The following is a 19821-nucleotide window of genomic DNA, read 5'->3' as shown; positions in this document are numbered from 1 at the left end:
ACACACTTAGAAATAGCCAGAATTCAGATTATCCTGGAATAGAAGAGGAGACAATAGTCCTGCTGAATCCCCATGCATATGAGCGGGACAATGGAAAAGGAGATTCAGGCTATGTTGCGTTAGTGAGTCAACAAGGAGTCAAAGAGTGACCAGTGCAGCCCCAAACTAACAAATCTGTGAGATTCTCCAACATAAGAATATAAGATTTGCCATACTGGGTCAGACCATCAAGCCCAGTAACCAAGTTGCACAAGGCATCCCCAAAGATTGCTAAGCAGGACTCTGGATGCTCTGCCTCCTTTTCTAACACGGAATCCTACAGTTCCAGGACTGGGAAGTTGGCAACTCAGTGCAAGGCCCCCCCAGCCACAAAACTGCTATACATTGCAGCTCTCAGCACCAGGGCTGACATCTCAAACTACTTAAGACAAAAGCTCCATCTTATGATCCTGAGGATTTTTCAACACCCCCAACTCTTTCAACTGGGATAGCATTCTTCCTTGTCACTGCAAACATCCACCTTGAGACGCAAACAGCTCTAGAGGATCTTCTGGCAAAGGATATAACCATTGCCCTTCCTACCTTCAGGCCTGTTTCTGGAGTGTTCCACTCCTTCACCACCAAAGTGGAAAGGAAAAGTCCTTGTGGGGCCCCTCAGTCCCTCCAATACAGGGTCCTTATCCTCATGTCCTGATTCCACTTTAGATTGCCTTTTCCTGGCTCTGCCAGGACCTGCCTGACATTACTGGCCACTCTTCATTCCTGAAAGGCCTCACCATTTCAGGGTCATCACCCTCGGCCACAGGAATCTTGCTCTCTCCCAGAGGGTTCTCAGCCAGATCCCCCTTCCAGAGCCATCTGAAACAGACACCAAGTCCAGATCCGGATTCAAGGTGTTTGCGGCTGGTCGGGATGGAGGGTAGACAGCCTTTAAGGAAAGTCTCTTTCTACCCAATCTCCCAGACAAGTTCCTGCCTTTTCAAAAAGGTCTAATGCACTAGCAGCACAAAAACAGCTGAGAGCGGCTTCCCCATCCTCCTCTGAATCAAACAGATCAGCTGGATCTCCACTTTAGGCTGGAAAGACCACAAAGAGTCCCCCTCCTGGAAACAAAGAAGTCAGATCTGAAGCCCCTTATTCCGCAGCATCACTGAGGGACTCCTCTAAAATGGTCACTGCTGGTGATTCTTGTGAGTCCGTGATAGCCCCTGGCAGCCACACGGGACTGCTGCTTCATATTGCCTTTCACCTCCATGGGTGATGTGCCCTTCCCCAAATAAAGAACATGAAGAAAAAGGTCACTTCCTTGCCAGGGGACTTCTGCCAAGCTCCAGGCCATCCAGTGGAGGGAGGGAAGAACCCCACTGGCTGTCAGGAACCTCCTGAAAAAGGGCTACAGCAAAAATGAAAGGTCACCACCCCTCTGCTCACCCTTACTCTACCAGGAGTATGTCCCTTACACAGGTCCTAATAGCCCTGGGGGCACAACTTCAACTTAAAAATCTGATGGCATGTTTAGCACCTCTACCATCTGCTGAAGACAGAGAATACCAAGGGACTGCAGGGGCACACTGATATAAGTACCACAAGCTCATTAAAGCTTTTCTTCCCGGTCTCCATCTGCTGGTAGGGGAGAAAAACCCATGCATTTGGACTGATCTGGGGAACAATAAGGAAGTGGGCCCAAGGGGCAGAGGATTTCAAAATGGAGGCAAGCACTTGGTAGTTGCAAGTAGCATGGCACCAAACCCAGGCTTGGATTTAGGAAAAGGCAAGACAGGCAACTGCCTAGGGCACCAAATTTTGAAGGCACCAAATATGCAGGCCAAAGAGGAGCCTGCTTCTGCTTGCTTTAGGGCCATTTGCCAGGCCAGCATCAAAAGGGGTGCTGCCAAGACACTCTGCCTACGGGCACCAAAACCTTAAATTCAGCCCTGACCACACCCTCGACAGAGGCCACGCTGAACCGCAAGCTTAAAGGGATGGAAGCAATCTGCTGCTGCACATTTTTGGCACTTTTAAACTCCAAGCTGCAAAATACTAAATCCATCCATCTGCCAGAAACGTTTGTAACTTGCTTGCCAGTGGACTAATCAGCGGTGGTGGGGGGAATATCAGGGGATGGCATGCGGGGAGGACATGGCATCTACACACTGAAAATGACCTCATTTAGACAAGGTGAGCTTATTTTTTATTGGGACAAACATTGAGAAGTGCTCAAAATCCAGGCACATGCCATGATTTGCTCTCTCTTGGTCTTAAAAATGAGAAAGTTAACACACATGGAATAGACCAGTGGTTCTCAACCTTTTTTCTGTCGGGACACACCTGACAGATGGTTCTCACATGCGTGACACACTGACCCATGATCGTCACAGGGCTAGATGTAAATGTACAGTTTGCATCCACGGGAACCCCCCTGATCCACAATAATGGATGTAAAGCAGAATTATGACATTCCCCATTCAACTCATCTACAAAAAAGATATTCTGGTTCTGGTGTCATCTCAGTAACAGCAACTCAAACTCCTTCTACTTTCAGGCTCAATAGCCCTACTTATGAAAAGACAGCAGTTTACCACCAATGCATGTCCTCTTGAGAAAACGCAACAAATAAGACTGATAAAACACTTACATGCTAGTAAAATATCTCTGTAACAGACACAGAACCGACCTAACATACTCCCAGGATCTGTAGTAATGCACATAAACTAATCCACACACAGTTACACCTGTATTATGGAATACACTCAAACAGGAGCAACCCTATCTATGAAAAGGCAACACTATAAATATTAAAATCAGGCCCTAAAAACCAATACACCTCTTATTAGGAAAACAGAACTAACAAGCAGCTATAGATCCCCACACAGAAATAATTGTAAAACTATACTAATAAGCAGAATAAATGTTTCACAACAACTATGAACAGAATAACATCCAACAATTAAAAACTCATAAAAACTATTAAAAATTCTCCAAACACCAATAAAATATTTCAAAAAAAGCAGACACATCATATAATATTAAATAATTAAAATGGCAGTCAATCAAGAAAAATAAACTTAAAAAGCCACCTTTACTTACCCCCTCCAGCAGCTGTCCTACTCCTCTTCCATGCAGGCTGTAGCACACACCAGAAGCAGCAGTAGTGGCTAAGCTCTATACTCATGGTCCTCTTCCTTAGGGCCCATGTCTCTCACACACACACACCATACCAGTCATGCCCCCATGACCAGTTTCTGTCTCTCACACACCAATCATCTCCCAGTCTTTGACAAACACACCAGTCACCTTCCTGAACAGTTTCTCTCATGCCATACACACACACACAGGCTTCCCACTCCCGTGTTCCACTTACATATATGGGCTTCTCACTCTCATAATCACTTTCTCTTTCTCACATACACTCACCAGTCTCTCACTCCCATGCTTGTTCTCTCCACATGCACAGGCTTCTCATTCCCATAATCACTTTCTTTCTCTCACACATACACACACACCAGTCACCTGATCTCTCTCATGCATACACACACACAGGCTTCCCACTCCCATGTTCTCTTTCAGATATACAGGCTTCTCACTCCCGTGCTGTATCTCACACACTCCCATGCTCACTCTTCACATGCACAGGCTTCTTATTCCCATAATCACTTTCTTTCTCTCTCTCACATGCACACAAACACACACCAGTCACTTGATCTCTCTCATGCATATACACACACACATAGGCTTCCCACTCTCATGTTCTCTTTCAGATATACAGGCTTCTCACTCCCATGCTGTGTCTCACACACACACAGGTTTCTCACTCCCATGCCCACTCTTCACCTGCACAGGCTTTTCATTCCCATAATCACTTTCTCTCTCTCACACATACACACACACCCGTCACCTGATCTCTCTCATGCATACACACACACAGGCTTCCCACTCCCATGTTCTCTTTCAGATATACAGGCTTCTCACTCCCGTGCTGTATCTCACACACTCCCATGCTCACTCTTCACATGCACAGGCTTCTTATTCCCACATACACATACACACACACCCGTCACCTGATCTCTCTCATGCATGCATACACACACATACACAGGCTTCCCACTTCCATGTTCTGTCTTACATACACAGGCTTCTCCCTCCCATGCTGTGTCTCACACACACCCAGGTTCTCACTCCCATGCTCACTCTCTTCACATGCACAGGCTTCTCATTCCCATAATCACTTTCTCTGTTACACACACATACACACACACCAGTCTCTCTCTCTCATTTCCATGCTCGCTCTCCACGTGCACAGGCTTCTCATTCCCTGAATCACATTCTCTCTCTCACATTCACATACACACCAGTCACACCGTCACCTTACCAACCAGTCTCTCTCATATACATGCACACACACAGGCTTCCCACTCCCATGCTCTCTCACATACCCAGATTTCTCACTTCCATGCTTTTTCTCTCTCTCTCTCTCTCTCACACACACACAAACACACATCCCTGACTGTCTCACATACACATCAGTCATCTCCTTGAGCAGTCACTTTCATTGTCTCTCACATATACACATACATCAGCTCTCTGACCAGTTTCTCTCAATCACACACATACTCTCGATCAAATACATTCTCTCACTTACACACAGGCTCTCAATCACACACATTCTCTCACACACAGGCTGGCTGGCTGCTTCTCTCTCTTTCTGTCACTCACTTCCTCTCTCTCTCCCTCCCCCCCCCCCCCCAACGGTAGCTGCTCCTCCTCCTCCAGCCCCCGCAGGCCAATAAGGAAGAATTCCATCGATCGCGGGAGGCTCCTGCTGCTCTCTCCTCTCCCGATTACCGTCTGCTGCAATAGCTTGGGGGCCGATGCTGCAGCGGCCGCTGCTACTTCATCACGCGGCACGGCCTTTCTTCTTCCCGCGCACCGCGTATCACTTCCTGGTCCGGGGGGGGGAATGCAGGCGCGGGAAGAAGAAAAGGGCAGCCGCGGATGCCACAGATTTTTTTTTTTTTTTGCACCGCTGCCGTTCCCGCTGGGCTTGAACGTGCTGATAGCCCGGCGGCAACGGCAGCAGGGAAGAACGAGCAGCGGGAGGGACCGGGAGCCACGCGACACACCTGCCGGTGCTTGGCGACACACTGGTGTGTCGCGACGCACCGGTTGAGAACCGCTGGAATAGACTATGCAAACATATTTTTTTTTTTAATGAACCCATATTTCACAACGACGGAGCTCACTGTTAACCCGCCATTGGACACGCATTTTCAATGCGCTAGCGTTACCCCTTATTCACTAAGGGGCTGAAAATGCACGTCCAATACCCCGAACCTAATAGCGCCCTCAACATGCAAATGCATGTTGATGGCCCTATTAGTTATTCCCGCGCGATTCAGAAAACAAAATGTGCAGCTAAGCCGCACATTTTGCTTTCAGAAATTAGCGCCTACCCAAAGGTAGGTGCTAATTTCTTCGGGCACCAGGAAAGTGCACAGAAAAGCAGTAAAAACTGCTTTTCTGTGCACCCTCCGACTTAATATCATGGCGATATTAAGTCGGAGGTCTCGAAGGGTAAAAAAAGTAACAAAAAAAACCAAAAACTTTTTAAAGTTGGCCCGTGGCTGTCGAGTCGAAAACCGGACGCTCAATTTTGCCGGCATCCGGTTTCCAAGCCCGTGGCTGTCAGCGGGCTCGAGAACCGACGCCGGCAAAATTGAGCGTCGGCTGTCAAACCCGCTGACAGCCACCGCTCCGGTCCAAAAGGAGGCGCTAGGGACGCGCTAGTGTCCCTAGCGCCTCCTTTTGCCTGTTTTTACCGCCGGGCCTCATTTAAATACAGAATCGTACGCACAGGAGAGTGGCCTGTGCACGCGCCGGGAGAGCGGGCGTTCGCCTGCTCTCCCGCGGACTTTACTGTATCGGCCCGTATATAAGTAATATATGAAGCCAGAAAAAAAACAAAAACACAGGTAAGAGAAAGGTGACTCATCTGTGATTAATTACTGACAAAACTGAGAGCCAGTGCAGAAAAGTGAGAAAGTGGGATCTTACTTTTGCAGGAGAAGGGGCTTTCAGCTAAACAGAGAAGAGACGCACCATTATGTGGAACAGGGAGAATTTCTACTGAAAGAAGCTTCTAAAGGAAGGAGGATGATATGAACCAGGTGAGGAGAATTCACTCACCAGAAGACATGAAGCAACTGCAAATTATTATTATTTTTTTTTTTTTTTAAGTTTAGTTAAGAAACACACACATGGCAGCGAAACCTTAAGCAAAAGATGTAAAGTCTGAAATGACAGAGGAAAAGGAGAACTAGCTTAGAAATCTGCAAGTGATACTGGCTGGAAAAATCACCCAATAAGAGGGAAGGAGAACCATGCACATACCCAACAATGTTACATACTAAACCATTCGTCAGCATAATGAAAAGGTTCCCCCTCCCCCCCTCAACCCAGCTGCTCTACTGATTTCAACTAAATTTTACTTATCCCACCCTGGCTCTGTTTCCTCCATGGTATTCATTCTAGTTTATCAGATTGCCTAAGAAGAGGGCAGCAAGAGAACACCTGCAAAGCCAAAAGATCACTCACCACCAAGCACAGGTCACAGAGGTCAAGCTCCTTCTCAATTTCGGTGAGGACATTAGAATCCAGAGTCTCTCCAAACCACACGACATTCGGGCGGAGGAGGCCGGTGCAGTTCTGCTCTTCACAGCTGCACAAAAAAAACAAAAAAAAAATCTCCAGAGTGGAAGGATGACCCTCTCCCCATCTTCCTTCAGGAGAAGCTCAGATGTGGTTATTTTCCAGAAAGCTCCATTACAACAGAGCATGGGATAGAGGGGGCCAATCTAAGGGACAATGTAGCCAATAGTCCCCAAAGGTGCCAGGAGGAAAGGGCAGTGCTCAGACATGGAGTGGTTCAGGGGGTCATGATTACCACTAACCAGTAGGGATGTGAATTGTTTTTTGACGATTTAAAAAAGTCGTCAGATATTTTTTAAATCGTCAAAAATCGTTAGAGTCGCAATACAATAGAAATTCCCCCGATTTATCGTGAAAAATCGTAAATCGGGAAGGGGGAGGGCGGGAAAACCGGCATACCAAAACAACCCTAAAACCCACCCCGACCCTTTAAAACAAATCCCCCACCCTCCCGAACCCCCCCAAAATGTTTTAAATTACCTGGTGGTCCAGTGGGGGGGTTCCGGCACGATCTCCCGCTCTCGGGCCATCGGCTGCGTTAATAAAAATGGCGCCGATGGCCCTTTGCCCTTACCATGTGACAGGGCAAAGGTAGCGCCGGCGCCATTTTGAATATTGGCAATACGGCCCGCGTGCAGGAGGTCGCTTCAGGACCCCCACTGGACTTTTGGCAAGTCTTGTGGGGGTCAGGAGGCCCCCCCCAAGCTGGCCAAAAGTCCCTGGGGGTCCGGGATCGATCTCTTGCACTCGGGCCGTATTGCCAATATTCAAAATGGCGCCGGCGCTACCTTTGCCCTGTCACATGGTAAGGGCAAAGGACCATCGGCGCCATTTTTATTAACGCAGCCGATGGCCTGAGAGCGGGAGATCGCTCCCCGCGCTCCCGCTGGACCATCAGGTAATTTTAAAACCTTTTTTGGGGGTTTGGGAGGGTGATTTGATTATCGGATCGGGCGCAGCCGATAATCAGAACTCAAATCGGGCTGGGCGATAAAGATTTTAAGATTTGGATCGGGACCGGAACGATCAGATTCCGGTTCCGATTCACATCTCTACTAACCAGTGCAAAATCTGAGAACATAATTTTTGGAAAGAGTGCAAATTCTTTAAATATTACAATGTACAATGGGAAAAAAAAAACACCCCATAAGATTTACCATTGGTGTCTGACACACACTTTACCCTGTCGGTGATCTTCCAGAATTTAGGTCTGGGTGAGGGTAATCTGGCCATAACCAAAAACAGAAGCAGGTCCTCAATACCCTTGCCATGTTCTCGTGTCTGTATTTATTTTTTAGTCCGTATATCCCACATAAGAAAATTATTCCTTACCTGCTAATTTTCGTTCCTGTAGTACCATGGATCAGTCCAGACGGTGGGTTATGTCCCCCGTCCAGCAGATGGAGTCAGATCAGAGCTCGAGAGTGTCACCTCATCTACCAGCGCACCCTCTGCTGGAGCTCAGTATCATGAATAACAAAGCCCAAAAACGAGCAAGAAACATAAAACAATTTGGATCACACAACCTGGCGTAATAAACCACCAAGAACAGGAACAGGGACGACCCAGAACTAGGTCGTAACAGTCAAACTTGTGAGGAGCTGTACCAACCCCCATAGCAAGAATATAGAAGAGACAGCTACAGATACAAGGCCGAGCAGAGGCTCCCAGTCCCAAAGTGGTGGGCGTCTGGACTGATCCATGGTACTACAGGAACGAAAATTAGCAGGTAAGGAATAATTTTCTTTTCCCTGTACGTACCAGGATCAGTCCAGACGGTGGGATGTACCAAAGCTTCCCTAAACCGGGTGGGCCCCTGAGAGCCCTGCTCGGATAACCTGATCGCCAAAGTGCTCAGAAGCCGAAGGCGGCAGGTGTAGCCGATAATGCCTAGCGAAGGTATGCAGTGACTTCCACGTCGCCGCCCGGCAGATCTCCTGTGGAGAGACCGCACGAGACTCCGCCCAAGACGCAGCTTGAGAGCGTGTAGAATGAGCCCTGACGCCCCTAGGCGGATCCCGACCGGACCCAATGTAAGACGCCGAAATGGCATCCTTGATCCAGCGGGCGATGGTCGTCTTCGACGCGGCGGAGCCCTTTTTAGGTCCCGACCAGAGCACAAACAGGTGATCGGAAACCCGGAAGTCATTGGTAACCTCTAGGTAGTGGAGAAGCACCCGCTTGACGTCCAAATGACGAAGAGACTTCGAACGCGGGAGAGAACGCCGGGAGCTCCACCGTCTGATTCATGTGGAAGGAAGAAACCACCTTCGGAAGGAAAGATGGTACCGTACGAAGCGAGATCCCCGCTTCCGAAATGCGGAGGTAAGGATCTCTGCAGGAGAGTGCCTGCAGTTCCGAAATGCGGCGGGCAGATCAGATCGCTACCAGAAAAAACGGTCTGCATAGTGAGGGCCTTCAGTGAAGCGCCATGTAGAGGCTCGAAAGGCGCGCCCGCCAGAGCTCGAAGAACCAGGTTGAGACTCCACGACGGACAGGGATCCCTGACCGGTGGCCGTAAATGTCGAACCCCCTTCAGGAAACGTGCGATATCCGGCTGGAGAGGCAGAGAGACTGTTGTCTGTACCAGGACATTCAGAGCCGCGACTTGCACTCGGAGAGAATTATACGCCAGTCCCTTATCCAGCCCGTCCTGCAAGAATTGAAGGATCAGTGGGACCGTCGCCTCCGTGGGCCGGGCTCCATGGTCGATACACCAAGACTCGAAAACCTTCCATACGCGAACGTAGGCAACGGAAGTGGAAGGCTTGCGTGCCCTGAGCATCGTGGAGATTACCGCTTCTGGATAGCCTCTGCGGCGGAGGCGGCGCCGTTCAAAAGCCAGGCCGCAAGACAAAAGAGTGCCGCCTGCTCGAAAAATACCGGTCCCTGTTGCAGGAGCCGGGGAAGATGACTCAGCCGGATCGGCCCGTCCACCGACATGTGCAGCAGGTCTGCAAACCACGGCCGACGTGGCCACTCCGGCGCCACGAGAATCACGGGACCGCTGTGATTCTCTATTCTGCGAAGTATTTTCCCCACCAAAGGCCAGGGAGGAAAAACATAGAGCAGCTGACCTTCTGGCCACGGCAGAGCGAGAGCGTCCACCCCCTCTGTCCCCCGCTCCCTTCTGCGACTGAAGAAGCGCGGGGCCTTGGCGTTGAGCGCGGTCGCCATCAAGTCCAGGCGAGGGGTTCCCCAGCGACGAACCAGGAGAGCCATCTCCTCGTCGGAGAGAGACCACTCGCCGGGATCCAGCCTTTGCCGACTCAGGTAATCTGCCTGAATGTTGTCCACGCCGGCAATGTGAGAGGCCGCGAGCCGAACCAGGTGAAGTTCCGCCCATGCCATCAGGGGCGTGGTTTCGGCTGAAACCTGAGCGCTCCTCGTTCCTCCTTGACGATTGATGTAAGCCACAGTAGTCGCGTTGTCCGAGAGAATCCGTACCTCCCGGTTCCGAAGCAGGGGAAGGAAACGTTGCAGCGCGAGGCGCACTGCCCTGGTCTCCAGACGATTGATCGGCCACGTCGCCTCCACCGGAGACCATGTCCCCTGTATGGCGCTGCGCTCGCAGACGGCGCCCCACCCCATGAGGCTGGCGTCAGTGGTCACCACCACCCGAGATGGAACTTCCAGAGAAACGCCGCGAGCCAGGTGAGCCGGGACCAGCCACCACTCTAGGCTGTCGCGAGCCGACTGAGGAAGAGGCAGAATCACTTGATACTCCTGTGACACCGGTTTCCAACGAGAGAGCAGGGACGCCTGAAGCGGGCGTAGGTGTGCAAATGCCCACGGAACCATGTCTATGGTGGATGCCATCACTCCCAGAAGCTGTAGATAATTCCAAGCGGTGGGTTCCGTCAAAGACGCGAAGTGTCCGATGTGCTCCCTCAAGGAGAGGGCCTTGTCCGCCCGTAGGAAGACCATGCCCTGTTGCGTGTCGAAGGTCGCCCCCAGAAAATCCAAGCGCTGGGAGGGAACTAGGGAACTCTTGGCCAGATTCACCACCCAGCCGAGAGAGCGGAGCATCTCCAAAACCCTGGACACCGAAGCCTGTCCATGCGAGAAAGACTTTGCCCGCACCAGCCAGTCGTCCAGGTAGGGATGTACTAATATCCCCTCCCGTCGAAGGGCCGCCGCCACTACCACCATGATCTTGGTGAAAGTTCGTGGAGCCGTCGCGAGACCGAAGGGTAGAGCCCGGAATTGAAAATGCTGATCCAGAACTTTGAAGCGGAGATATCGTCTGTGGTCCGGACGTATAGGGATGTGTAGATACGCCTCTGTCAGATCCAGGGAAGCCAGGAACTCCCCCTGGTGGACTGCTGCAATTACCGACCGCAACGTCTCCATGCGGAACCGACTGACCCGTAGTGAGCGGTTTACTTCCTTTAAGTCCAGTATGGGTCTGAACGAATCGTCCTTTTTGGGAACTACGAAGTAGATGGAATAATGGCCCGAGCCCACCTCGGCGGAGGGAACGGGAACAATAGCCTCGATGTCCTGGAGCCGGTCCAACGTCTGTTGAACCGCCATCCGCTTGAGATCGGAGCCGCAGGGAGAGAAGACGAACCTGTCTCTTGGAGGACGGACAAACTCCAAGGCGTAACCGTGTTGTATGGTGTCCAGCACCCACTGGTCTGAGGTTATCCTTACCCACTCCTCGAAGAATGCCGTGAGCCTGCCCCCGATGGGCGGACTGGAGGAGTGGGTCGTTCTGGCATCATTGGGAAGGCTTGGTGGAGGTATTCCCCTGTCCCGAGGCCTCTCTCGCGGGACGCCGCCCGCGAAAGGAACGGGACCAAGGCTGTGATCTACTGGGAGCTGCGCGAGAACCAGGCTGTCGGTACGACCTGTAACGCCGCTGTGCTCTAGCCCTGGTTCTAGTAGAAGCAAACGCCCGGTAAGGACGCTGTCTGTCTTCCGGCAGGCGATGTACCGAGTTCTCCCCCAGCGACTTGATGATTTCATCGAGATCATTTCCAAATAGGAACTTTCCCCTAAAGGGGAGGGATCCCAGGCTCGATTTGGACGAGGCGTCCGCAGACCAATTACGCAGCCAGAGGAGTCTCCGAGCCGCCACCACTGAAACCATGGATCGAGCCAGTACCCGGAACAGATCATACAGGGCATCCGCCCCGTAAGCAACAGCAGACTCCAGGCTGTCAGCCTGGGCGGCTTCCTCCGGAGGCAACTGCTGGGACGTCAAGAGCCGCTGGACCCAGAGAAGGCTAGCCCTCTGAGTCAAAGAAGTACACATGACGGCCCGCATACCCAAGGCCGAAACTTCAAACACCCTCTTGAGAAACGTCTCCAGCTTGCGGTCTTGCGTGTCCCGTAGGGCCGTTCCGCCCGTGACGGGAATCGTCGTCCTTTTCGTCACCGCTGAGACCGCCGAGTCCACTTTCGGAAAGCGAATGAAATCCAAGAAATCCTCCGGCAAGGGATATAATTTTTCCATGGCCCGGGAAACCTTCAACGACGCCTCCGGGACGTCCCATTCCCCTGTGAGGAGCTGCAGGAAAGACTCCATGTACTGGGAAAGCCTTTGCCCGAGGTCTGAGAGCGGCCAGCACTGGGTCCCCCTTCTTTGATGACGTCGCGATCGCCGGAGCCACCGGTGCCGGGGGGGTCCGGTGGGGGATCCAGATCCAGCTCCTGCAGGGTCTGCCGAAGGAGATCCTCCAGCTCTTCCTTATGAAAAATTCGCAAGGCGCGAGGATCGTCGCCCTCCGTCTGTCCCTCCGGGAGTGAAGGGTCCGAGGGATCCGAGGGGTCAAACCCCGACGGGGAAGCCGCTCCTACCAGCCGTGGCTGAGATGGCAAGGCCGAGGTCCCGGGAACTGCCCCAGCCGGAGGCAGGGACCCTGGAGGGGCGAGCGCAAGCTTAGGAACCTTGGGCGCCGTAGGACCAGCTGAAGCACCTCCCGGATCTGCCAGGCCCTGCAAATATGCAGTGTGCATTTTTAAAATAAAATCCGGAGAAAAAAAACGGCAGACCGGGAGGCGCAGCAGCAGCAGCCGGGTCCCCCTGATGCAGCTGAGCAGGCCGTCCTTCTTCGGGGCATCGGTGTAGGCGAGGGGGCCCCTTAACTGCGTCCTCATCCTCTGGCGAAATGGCAGCGCACGGAACCTCATCTAAAATGGCCGCCCTTCCCGCCCTTGGCGAAGAGGTGGCCGGCCCACGCTTCCCGGGCTGGGGCGAGGATGGCGTCGGAAACGCCCCCGAAGTGTGTGCCTCACCGTCCCCATCGGGAAGGCATCGAGGGCAGAGTCCCTCCCGCGAAAAGCGAGACCCCGGGTCTCCGCAGGACTCACAACGTGAGAATCGCGGCATAGCCGTGCCGGCGAAAAAGCAATACCTCGGGGGGGGGGGGGCCGAAAACAAAATCGCACCACGGGGGGGCCAAAAGGCCTCTCTCTACCCGACTAGGAGTCCACCTGCGCCGGCGGGAAATCCCCTGCCGGCGCGCCCAGGCCCGCGAGAAATCTTGCCGGGCCGCGGGACCGAAGTGCCCAGTGGCTGGCAAAGCCGACCGAAAAAGCAAACAGCTGAAAAGATAAAAAAATAATACAGAAAAAACACCACACTTACCCCGACGTATAGAGAGGAAAGCGCAGAAGGAGGCAGAGCAGAGGAAAGCACGCCTCCTCAGAAATTAAACTACTTTTTTTTTTTTTTTTTCAAACTTGATCCAAATTGTTAAAGAACCAACAAAATGACAGGAAGAACTGTTGATAGAACGAAAATAAACCAAAAACCTGTCACACTGGGGAAGCACTGAATTCCCCAACTCGCATCTGCTGGAGTCAGAAAGATACTGAGCTCCAGCAGAGGGTGCGCTGGTAGATGAGGTGACACTCTCGAGCTCTGATCTGACTCCATCTGCTGGACGGGGGACATAACCCACCGTCTGGACTGATCCTGGTACGTACAGGGAACTAAAGTTCAGTTATGGCACAAGGGGAACACAACACGTGTGGACACTTGCATCTTCATGCTTGCTAAAACATTACCGTATTATAATGCAAGACACCTGTATACACACACAAGCAAGAGCTTCAGTCAGCTGCAAATAGATGGGGAACCTGCCCATAGATGATAATACCACACAAACTGTTACTAAATTTAGGGCGGGAAAATTCTACGGCGACTGGAAATTTCCTACTAGCAAGCGATCTGCTGATGGAGAGCCAGGACCATTGGGCTGTGGCAGTCATCAGACAGGAAGTGCTTCTCTCAGACATTACTACTGTTCCTGTCAGCTCGCAACCAAATAGGCCGCGGGAGAAGGCAGGAGCAGCAGCACCTGCAGGAACTACTTCCTGCCTCCCGTTCATGCTGTGGCTCCAGCTGGGTAACAGAGAGAAGGCAGAGAGGTGGCGAGAACAAGCACAGGGGGTGAGAAGTGACAAAGAGCAAAGGGAGCTGAGGGAGGGGGGGGCAGGTGGGAAGGAAAAAATTTGGCTCAGAGGAGCAGAAGCCAAGATCAGGGAGATAAGGGAAGCTACTGGAGGGTGGGGAGAAGAAATGAGGGAGAATGGAGGGGGGAGAGATCGAGGTGGAAAGACGACTTTAGTAAAGAAAGCAGGTCTTTCTGGTACATGCGAGTCTGCTGGATATCAACTTACCTGCTTACATAGCAATTTGTGGCACTATCGTATAATCACAGAAAACATTGGTTGCATTTCCCACCTACCCCATTCTATCATTTCAGGGTGAACAACTCTGGCAAATATATATATATTTTTTTTGGCTGGTGCCTTGTTAATAAATACCACATGCACCAGTCTTAGCAAATGTGATCACTTACCGAGGAAGCTGTTCAACAGGAATAGTGGCATCCTCTAACTCAGGCTCTGGAGCGCTGATGATCAATGTAAAAATAAATAAACAAACAAATAAATAAATAAATACAATATGATATGAATAAAGAACTTCAGAACTTTGGTTTGGGGAGAACTGACAGGTGGAAATGCCCCCATGTGCTTTGTACCGGAGTAGCTTCACTTTGAAACCTGGGTAAAGGGTAGCTGCAGACTTTGTCCTGAAATTCAGTTTGAAACCCCCCCCCCCCCCCCCATACAGACAGGGCCGGATTAAGGGGGCATATGCCCATATGCAATGGAGGAGGGAGAATTATCATCCCTGCAGGTGGGAGGGGGAGAATGGGGGGGCAGTGGAGTGTACAATCCCTACTGCCCAAATCCTCTTCTCAGGGCATCCCTCTCTCTCCTTCCCCTCCTCACCTTGAAGTTTGGGCTGCAGCAGCAACAGAAGACGAACAAAATCAACACAGGGGCCACGGCAGCACCTCTCGCACTGACAGAGCCTGTGGTGCCCCTGCACGGGCTTCCGGTTACCAGGGAAACCTGAGCAAGGGGGGTGGAGGTGCCTCAGGGTCCATCGGCGCGAGGGATGCTCCTGAAGCCCCTGCGCTGATTTTTGTCTTCCTTGCACTAACCAGAGCCCATGCCGCCAGAGAAAAGACAAGACAGTGGCGTGGCAGAAGATGTGGATTCAGGCTTCGGCAGTGCTGGCAACCCTCCAGCACCTATAAAAACTTGGCACTGGAGGCAGCTGCCAATGTTGCCTGGGTCTAAATCGAGGCCTGCATATCGTTGTTAAATCACTGGTACTTCAAGTACACATCCGAGAAGTATGCTCATACCACGTACTTACTGCCTCATTAGGACTTGACTGTGTCGGTATAATGCTGTCTTGACCACATGCTAGCATTAATACACCCCCCCCCCCCCCCCCCAAATACTCGCAACCTGGAAAATCATGATTGTGAAAGCAAGAGAGCTCCTCAATGTCTCACTATCTGGTATAATCACACAAGTCATTTAAAAGGAAGAGTATGGGCCGTCACATGGTCCCCAGGGCACATTGAATGACGCCAATGCACTTCCACATGTTGAAGGGGAAAATCCATGCTGCGCCCCTTTATTTAGACAAGGGCTGGCAGCCTTTCGAGAAATGGTTATCGTGCAGTCCTTTACCCAGGGGTCTGGCTTTCTGCAGTCAACATTCATCAGATCTATTTGCATGAAACAGATCCACCACATGGAAATACATTACATGAATATTCACCGAATGCATCATGAAACTCGGCCTTAAGGGGACTGTAATTTGAGACCCCAAATTATTCTAAAATTAGTAAAAAATGCATCCATTTCAAAAAATAAAATAAAAGCTGTCACATGATCACTAAAGAGCCCCAGGGGATCTCAAGTGGCTATTGATTATGGTAGAACTGGTCCAGGTCCTCTTTTTTGTATATCTTCTCACACACTGCACAGGTAAACCAAAGTAGCCTCAGAAGGGCTGGTGCAATAAAGGGCGCCCAGCCTAGCGCACAGATTTACGTGCAGTTTAGACACACTAGACTAGCACCCAATCCAATAAGGAGATTAGCGGAACAGGTGGACCAGATGGAAGCAGCGACCGCTGCTTCCATCTGGTCCACCTGTTCCGCCTCTTCCGGAGACAGTTCCTGAGCCGTAAGCAACTGCTGTATCCATCTAAGGGTGGCTCTCTGCATGAGACTACTGCAGACGGCCGCCCTAACGCCCAGTGCCGACACCTCAAATATCCGCTTAAGAAGAACCTTGAGCTTTCTGTCCTGGAGATCCTTGAGGGCAGCGCCTCCTGTTACTGGAATCGTGATGCACTTAGCGACGGCCAAGACGGCCGCATCCACTTTAGGAACCTTAAGGAGTTCCAAGAACTCATCCGGGAGCATGTAAAGCTTCTCCATGGCCCTACTAACTTGTAGAGTGGCTTCTGGGGTGTCCCATTCCTGAGTCATGAGCTGAAAAGGCTTGGGTGAAAAGGAATAGTTCTAGGAGGAGCGCGAAGACCGGACAACACAGGATCCCCCGGGGAAGGATCTGCCACTGACTGCGGGGCTGGAATATGGAGTTCAGTGAGCACATGTGGTATCAGAGGATCCAGCTCATCCCTTCTAAACAACCAGAGCACCCGTGGATCATCCCCCTCAACCAGGGCGGCATTATCCACGTCATCGCCTGGGTCCACAGCATGAGGCTCTTGGGGTGCGGGGTCAGGCAAAGGAGGTGGCGCCATCCCTGCATCACGGGCTGGTCGGGGTATCCGGGCCCTGAGCGCCTCCTGACTGTCTGCGGGCCTGGGTACCTTTGCTGGAGAAGGTTCTTGCCAAAGCAAGTCAGCCTCTGCCTCCATATAAGCCTTATGTAACAGAACAAATTGTGATGAAAAAGAGTGCAGTCTCTAAGGCAGGCACAGTAGGAGGAGGAGAAGGAGGGGGAGTAGGAGGCGGTACAGGCTCGCATACCAGAACAAGAAGCCTTTCAGGGCTTAAGTTAGGAGGCGGAGGAAAATCCCCTCCCCCGGAGTCATGTGCAGCAGCATCGGGGAGTGAGGCACCTAAAATGGCTGCCGTTCCTGCGCTTCTCGGGGACAGCCATTGAGAGCGATCCGGCCAACTTCTGCCAATCCCTCGCGGCCGCGGGAGAGATAATCTTTTTGCCTTCCAGAGGCAAATGTGAAGGGCCTTCTCCCCTGGGGATACAGTGCGAGCACAAGCTGTCGCGGGAGAGCCACGCTGCTGGCTCCCCCATAGGCTGAGCACTGGGATCCCCGTGGCATGGTAAGTGCAGCCGCGAATAAAAAATCAGCTGGGTAGAAAATCCACCCCTTCTGGAGACCCGGGAAACAAGCAGGCTCACTTGGTATGTTTCTTTTTTTTTTTACTCACAAAACAGTTGATCTAGTCATTTGCCCACCAGGGTGTAAAAACCCTATCGAATAAGTAAGAATCAAGAAATTTGGAAGATCAGGACTGCAGGTTATGCCATCCTTCATCTGCTGGAGTCAGAGAAATACTGAGGAATCGCAGGTGGCAAACTGGGTTATCAGGGGGTGCCTTTCAGCCTTTTTTTTCTCTGATTCCATCTGCTGGAAGGGAGGCATAACCCAGAAAGTCTGGACTGATCCGGGTACGTACAGGGAACATTGCTTTATACCATTTGGAAGGAAGAATAAGATTATTTTTAAAACCAGTTCACATATAGAACAAGAAGACCTGTGGATCACTTATAGTAATCAAGTATTTTATCTAGGCAAAAAGAAACAGGACTTATTACCTGATGAACCTTCATGCATTGGAGAAATACAACAAACCTACTGCTCTTTCGGTTCCCAAGTCAAAAGTTATTTTAGCAGAACAAAAGACAAAACAAAAACACCTTACCCTTTCCCTGCTAGAGCTGGGCAGATGGGACTCTTGTAATTCTCTGCCACGTTACCACAGTTGGTGCACAGGGTTCTGAACAAGCTACCTGAAAATGAATGAGCTCGGTCACACTACATCATCCCAGAGACTGGGCCAGGGGTGGGCTGTATGCGAGTCAAGTAGTGCAGGAGCTTGGGGGGGGGGGGGGGGGGGGGGGGGAGGGAAATAAGGAGAGGAAGCTCAGCAAAGCACTTCAGCAGGGGCGTAGGCAGCAGGCGCCGGCTGCAACGTGCCTCACCGTGGATTTCCAGCAGGTTCCTGGAGCCGGCCCGTCTGTGCAGCTCATCAATGTTCTGGGTGATGACCACTACATGGCGGCCCTGCTTGCTCAGCCTGGCCTCGCATTCTGCAATGGCAATGTGCGCAGGGTTAGGACTCTTGCTCAGTATCGACCTCCCGCCGGTAGTGATAGAACTCCCACACGCGGGACGGGTTCCGTGCAAACGCCTCCGGGGTTGCCAAGTGCTGGAAAAACATATTCATTAGGTGAGGAGCTGATTTTTTTTTTTTTGAAACATTTATTCATTCAGTTTTCTACATAGATAAAAACAACCACAGACAGTACACTGCAAAAATAATTATACAACAAAATCCCCTCTTAACCCCTCCACGTATTGCCCATGGAACTAAAAGACTCCCAACATCCTTTGGAGAATAGTCTAAGTCCAGAAACAGATGGTTCTTTAACAGCAACGGGAAACCTCCCATGCAGATCTAAGAACTGAAAACCAGGCTTCTCACTCTGCTTGACGGAGACAAGTAATCTTTCCAAATGCTCATGAAGATGTCCAAATGTTTCTTGGACTTGTTTTTAAATTTAAATATTCAAATATTAAACGTTTGCAGCCTCCACTACATGCTATATGGCTGGTCTGATATGATCCAACAAGCCAAAATTGTCGGTATGACAAAGATGAATGATTTCCTAATACATCGCTGATTTGTCCGTAGCGTCCACGTTTTCATCAAATAGGCCTAATGAACCTATGGTTGTTGAGGAATGCTGCTTTGTAGTACTTTACTCAGAAAGGCTAAAACCTCTGACCAGAAAGTACATATCTTATTGCATCTCCCGAAACAGTGATATGACCCCGCTCCCTTGATGGCATTCAATACATGTATCTGAGTCAATTAATTTAGCAGAAAAAGCCCAAGTACCTGGCATGCACATACAGTTTACAAACGTGTAGCTATGAGACGGACATGCTATATTTTCCAAAATATTTTTAATATTCTGTACTACAAGTTGTGCCTCTGATCTTGTTAGAGGTTTATCTGCATGCAATTTCCACTTACTAATTAAAACCTCTATTATATTTTTAATGCTCTGGATTACCTTGTTTAGGGCAGCACATGATCCTTCTTTTGCTCACTCACAATAAAGAATTTGCTTGATATCTTTCGTTGCATAAAATGAGGAATTACCCTAACTTACGGAGTTTATGTAGTGCCTGACCTGTAGATATGCATAAAAATCTATTTTCTCTAGACCCCGTTTCTCTTGCAGGTCTTGAAAAATTACATTAGTGCCTTCAATAAAGAACTTGTTTCATGGAATCTAGCCCTTTGGTCTCTCCATTTTTGGAAAGCCTTATTTTTCAACCCTGTAGGGAAATGGGAATTCCCCACATAATGAGAGAGATAGGGCATGAGACATTATGATAAGTTTCTTCTTACACAACACAAGCCAGGCCTTCCTTTAAGATGATATTAAAAGATTGTTCTTACATTTCACAAGTAACTTACTTGTCTGCACTTGCAGAATGTTATTTAAAAATGGGTAGATCCATTCTTGTAAATAATTATAGGGAGAGCAGTGATCAGTTTCATACAA

General features: G+C 50.6%; 1 protein-coding gene across 1 annotated transcript in view; it reads right to left on the bottom strand.

Annotated features, from left to right (window-relative positions):
• Positions 1-19821, bottom strand: part of SIRT5 (sirtuin 5) — a 64883-nt gene that overhangs the window by 22366 nt on the left and 22696 nt on the right. The window contains 5 exon segments of the mRNA XM_029590681.1: positions 6592-6715; positions 14520-14573; positions 17946-18033; positions 18226-18376; positions 18378-18452. Coding sequence (XP_029446541.1) covers positions 6592-6715; positions 14520-14573; positions 17946-18033; positions 18226-18376; positions 18378-18452 — 492 coding nt within the window.

This window comes from Rhinatrema bivittatum, chromosome 2 (genome assembly GCF_901001135.1).
Source record: "Rhinatrema bivittatum chromosome 2, aRhiBiv1.1, whole genome shotgun sequence".
Lineage (NCBI taxonomy): Eukaryota > Metazoa > Chordata > Amphibia > Gymnophiona > Rhinatrematidae > Rhinatrema > Rhinatrema bivittatum.
The sequence above is the reverse complement of the archived record's forward strand: the minus strand, read 5'-3'. Positions and strand labels throughout refer to the sequence as shown.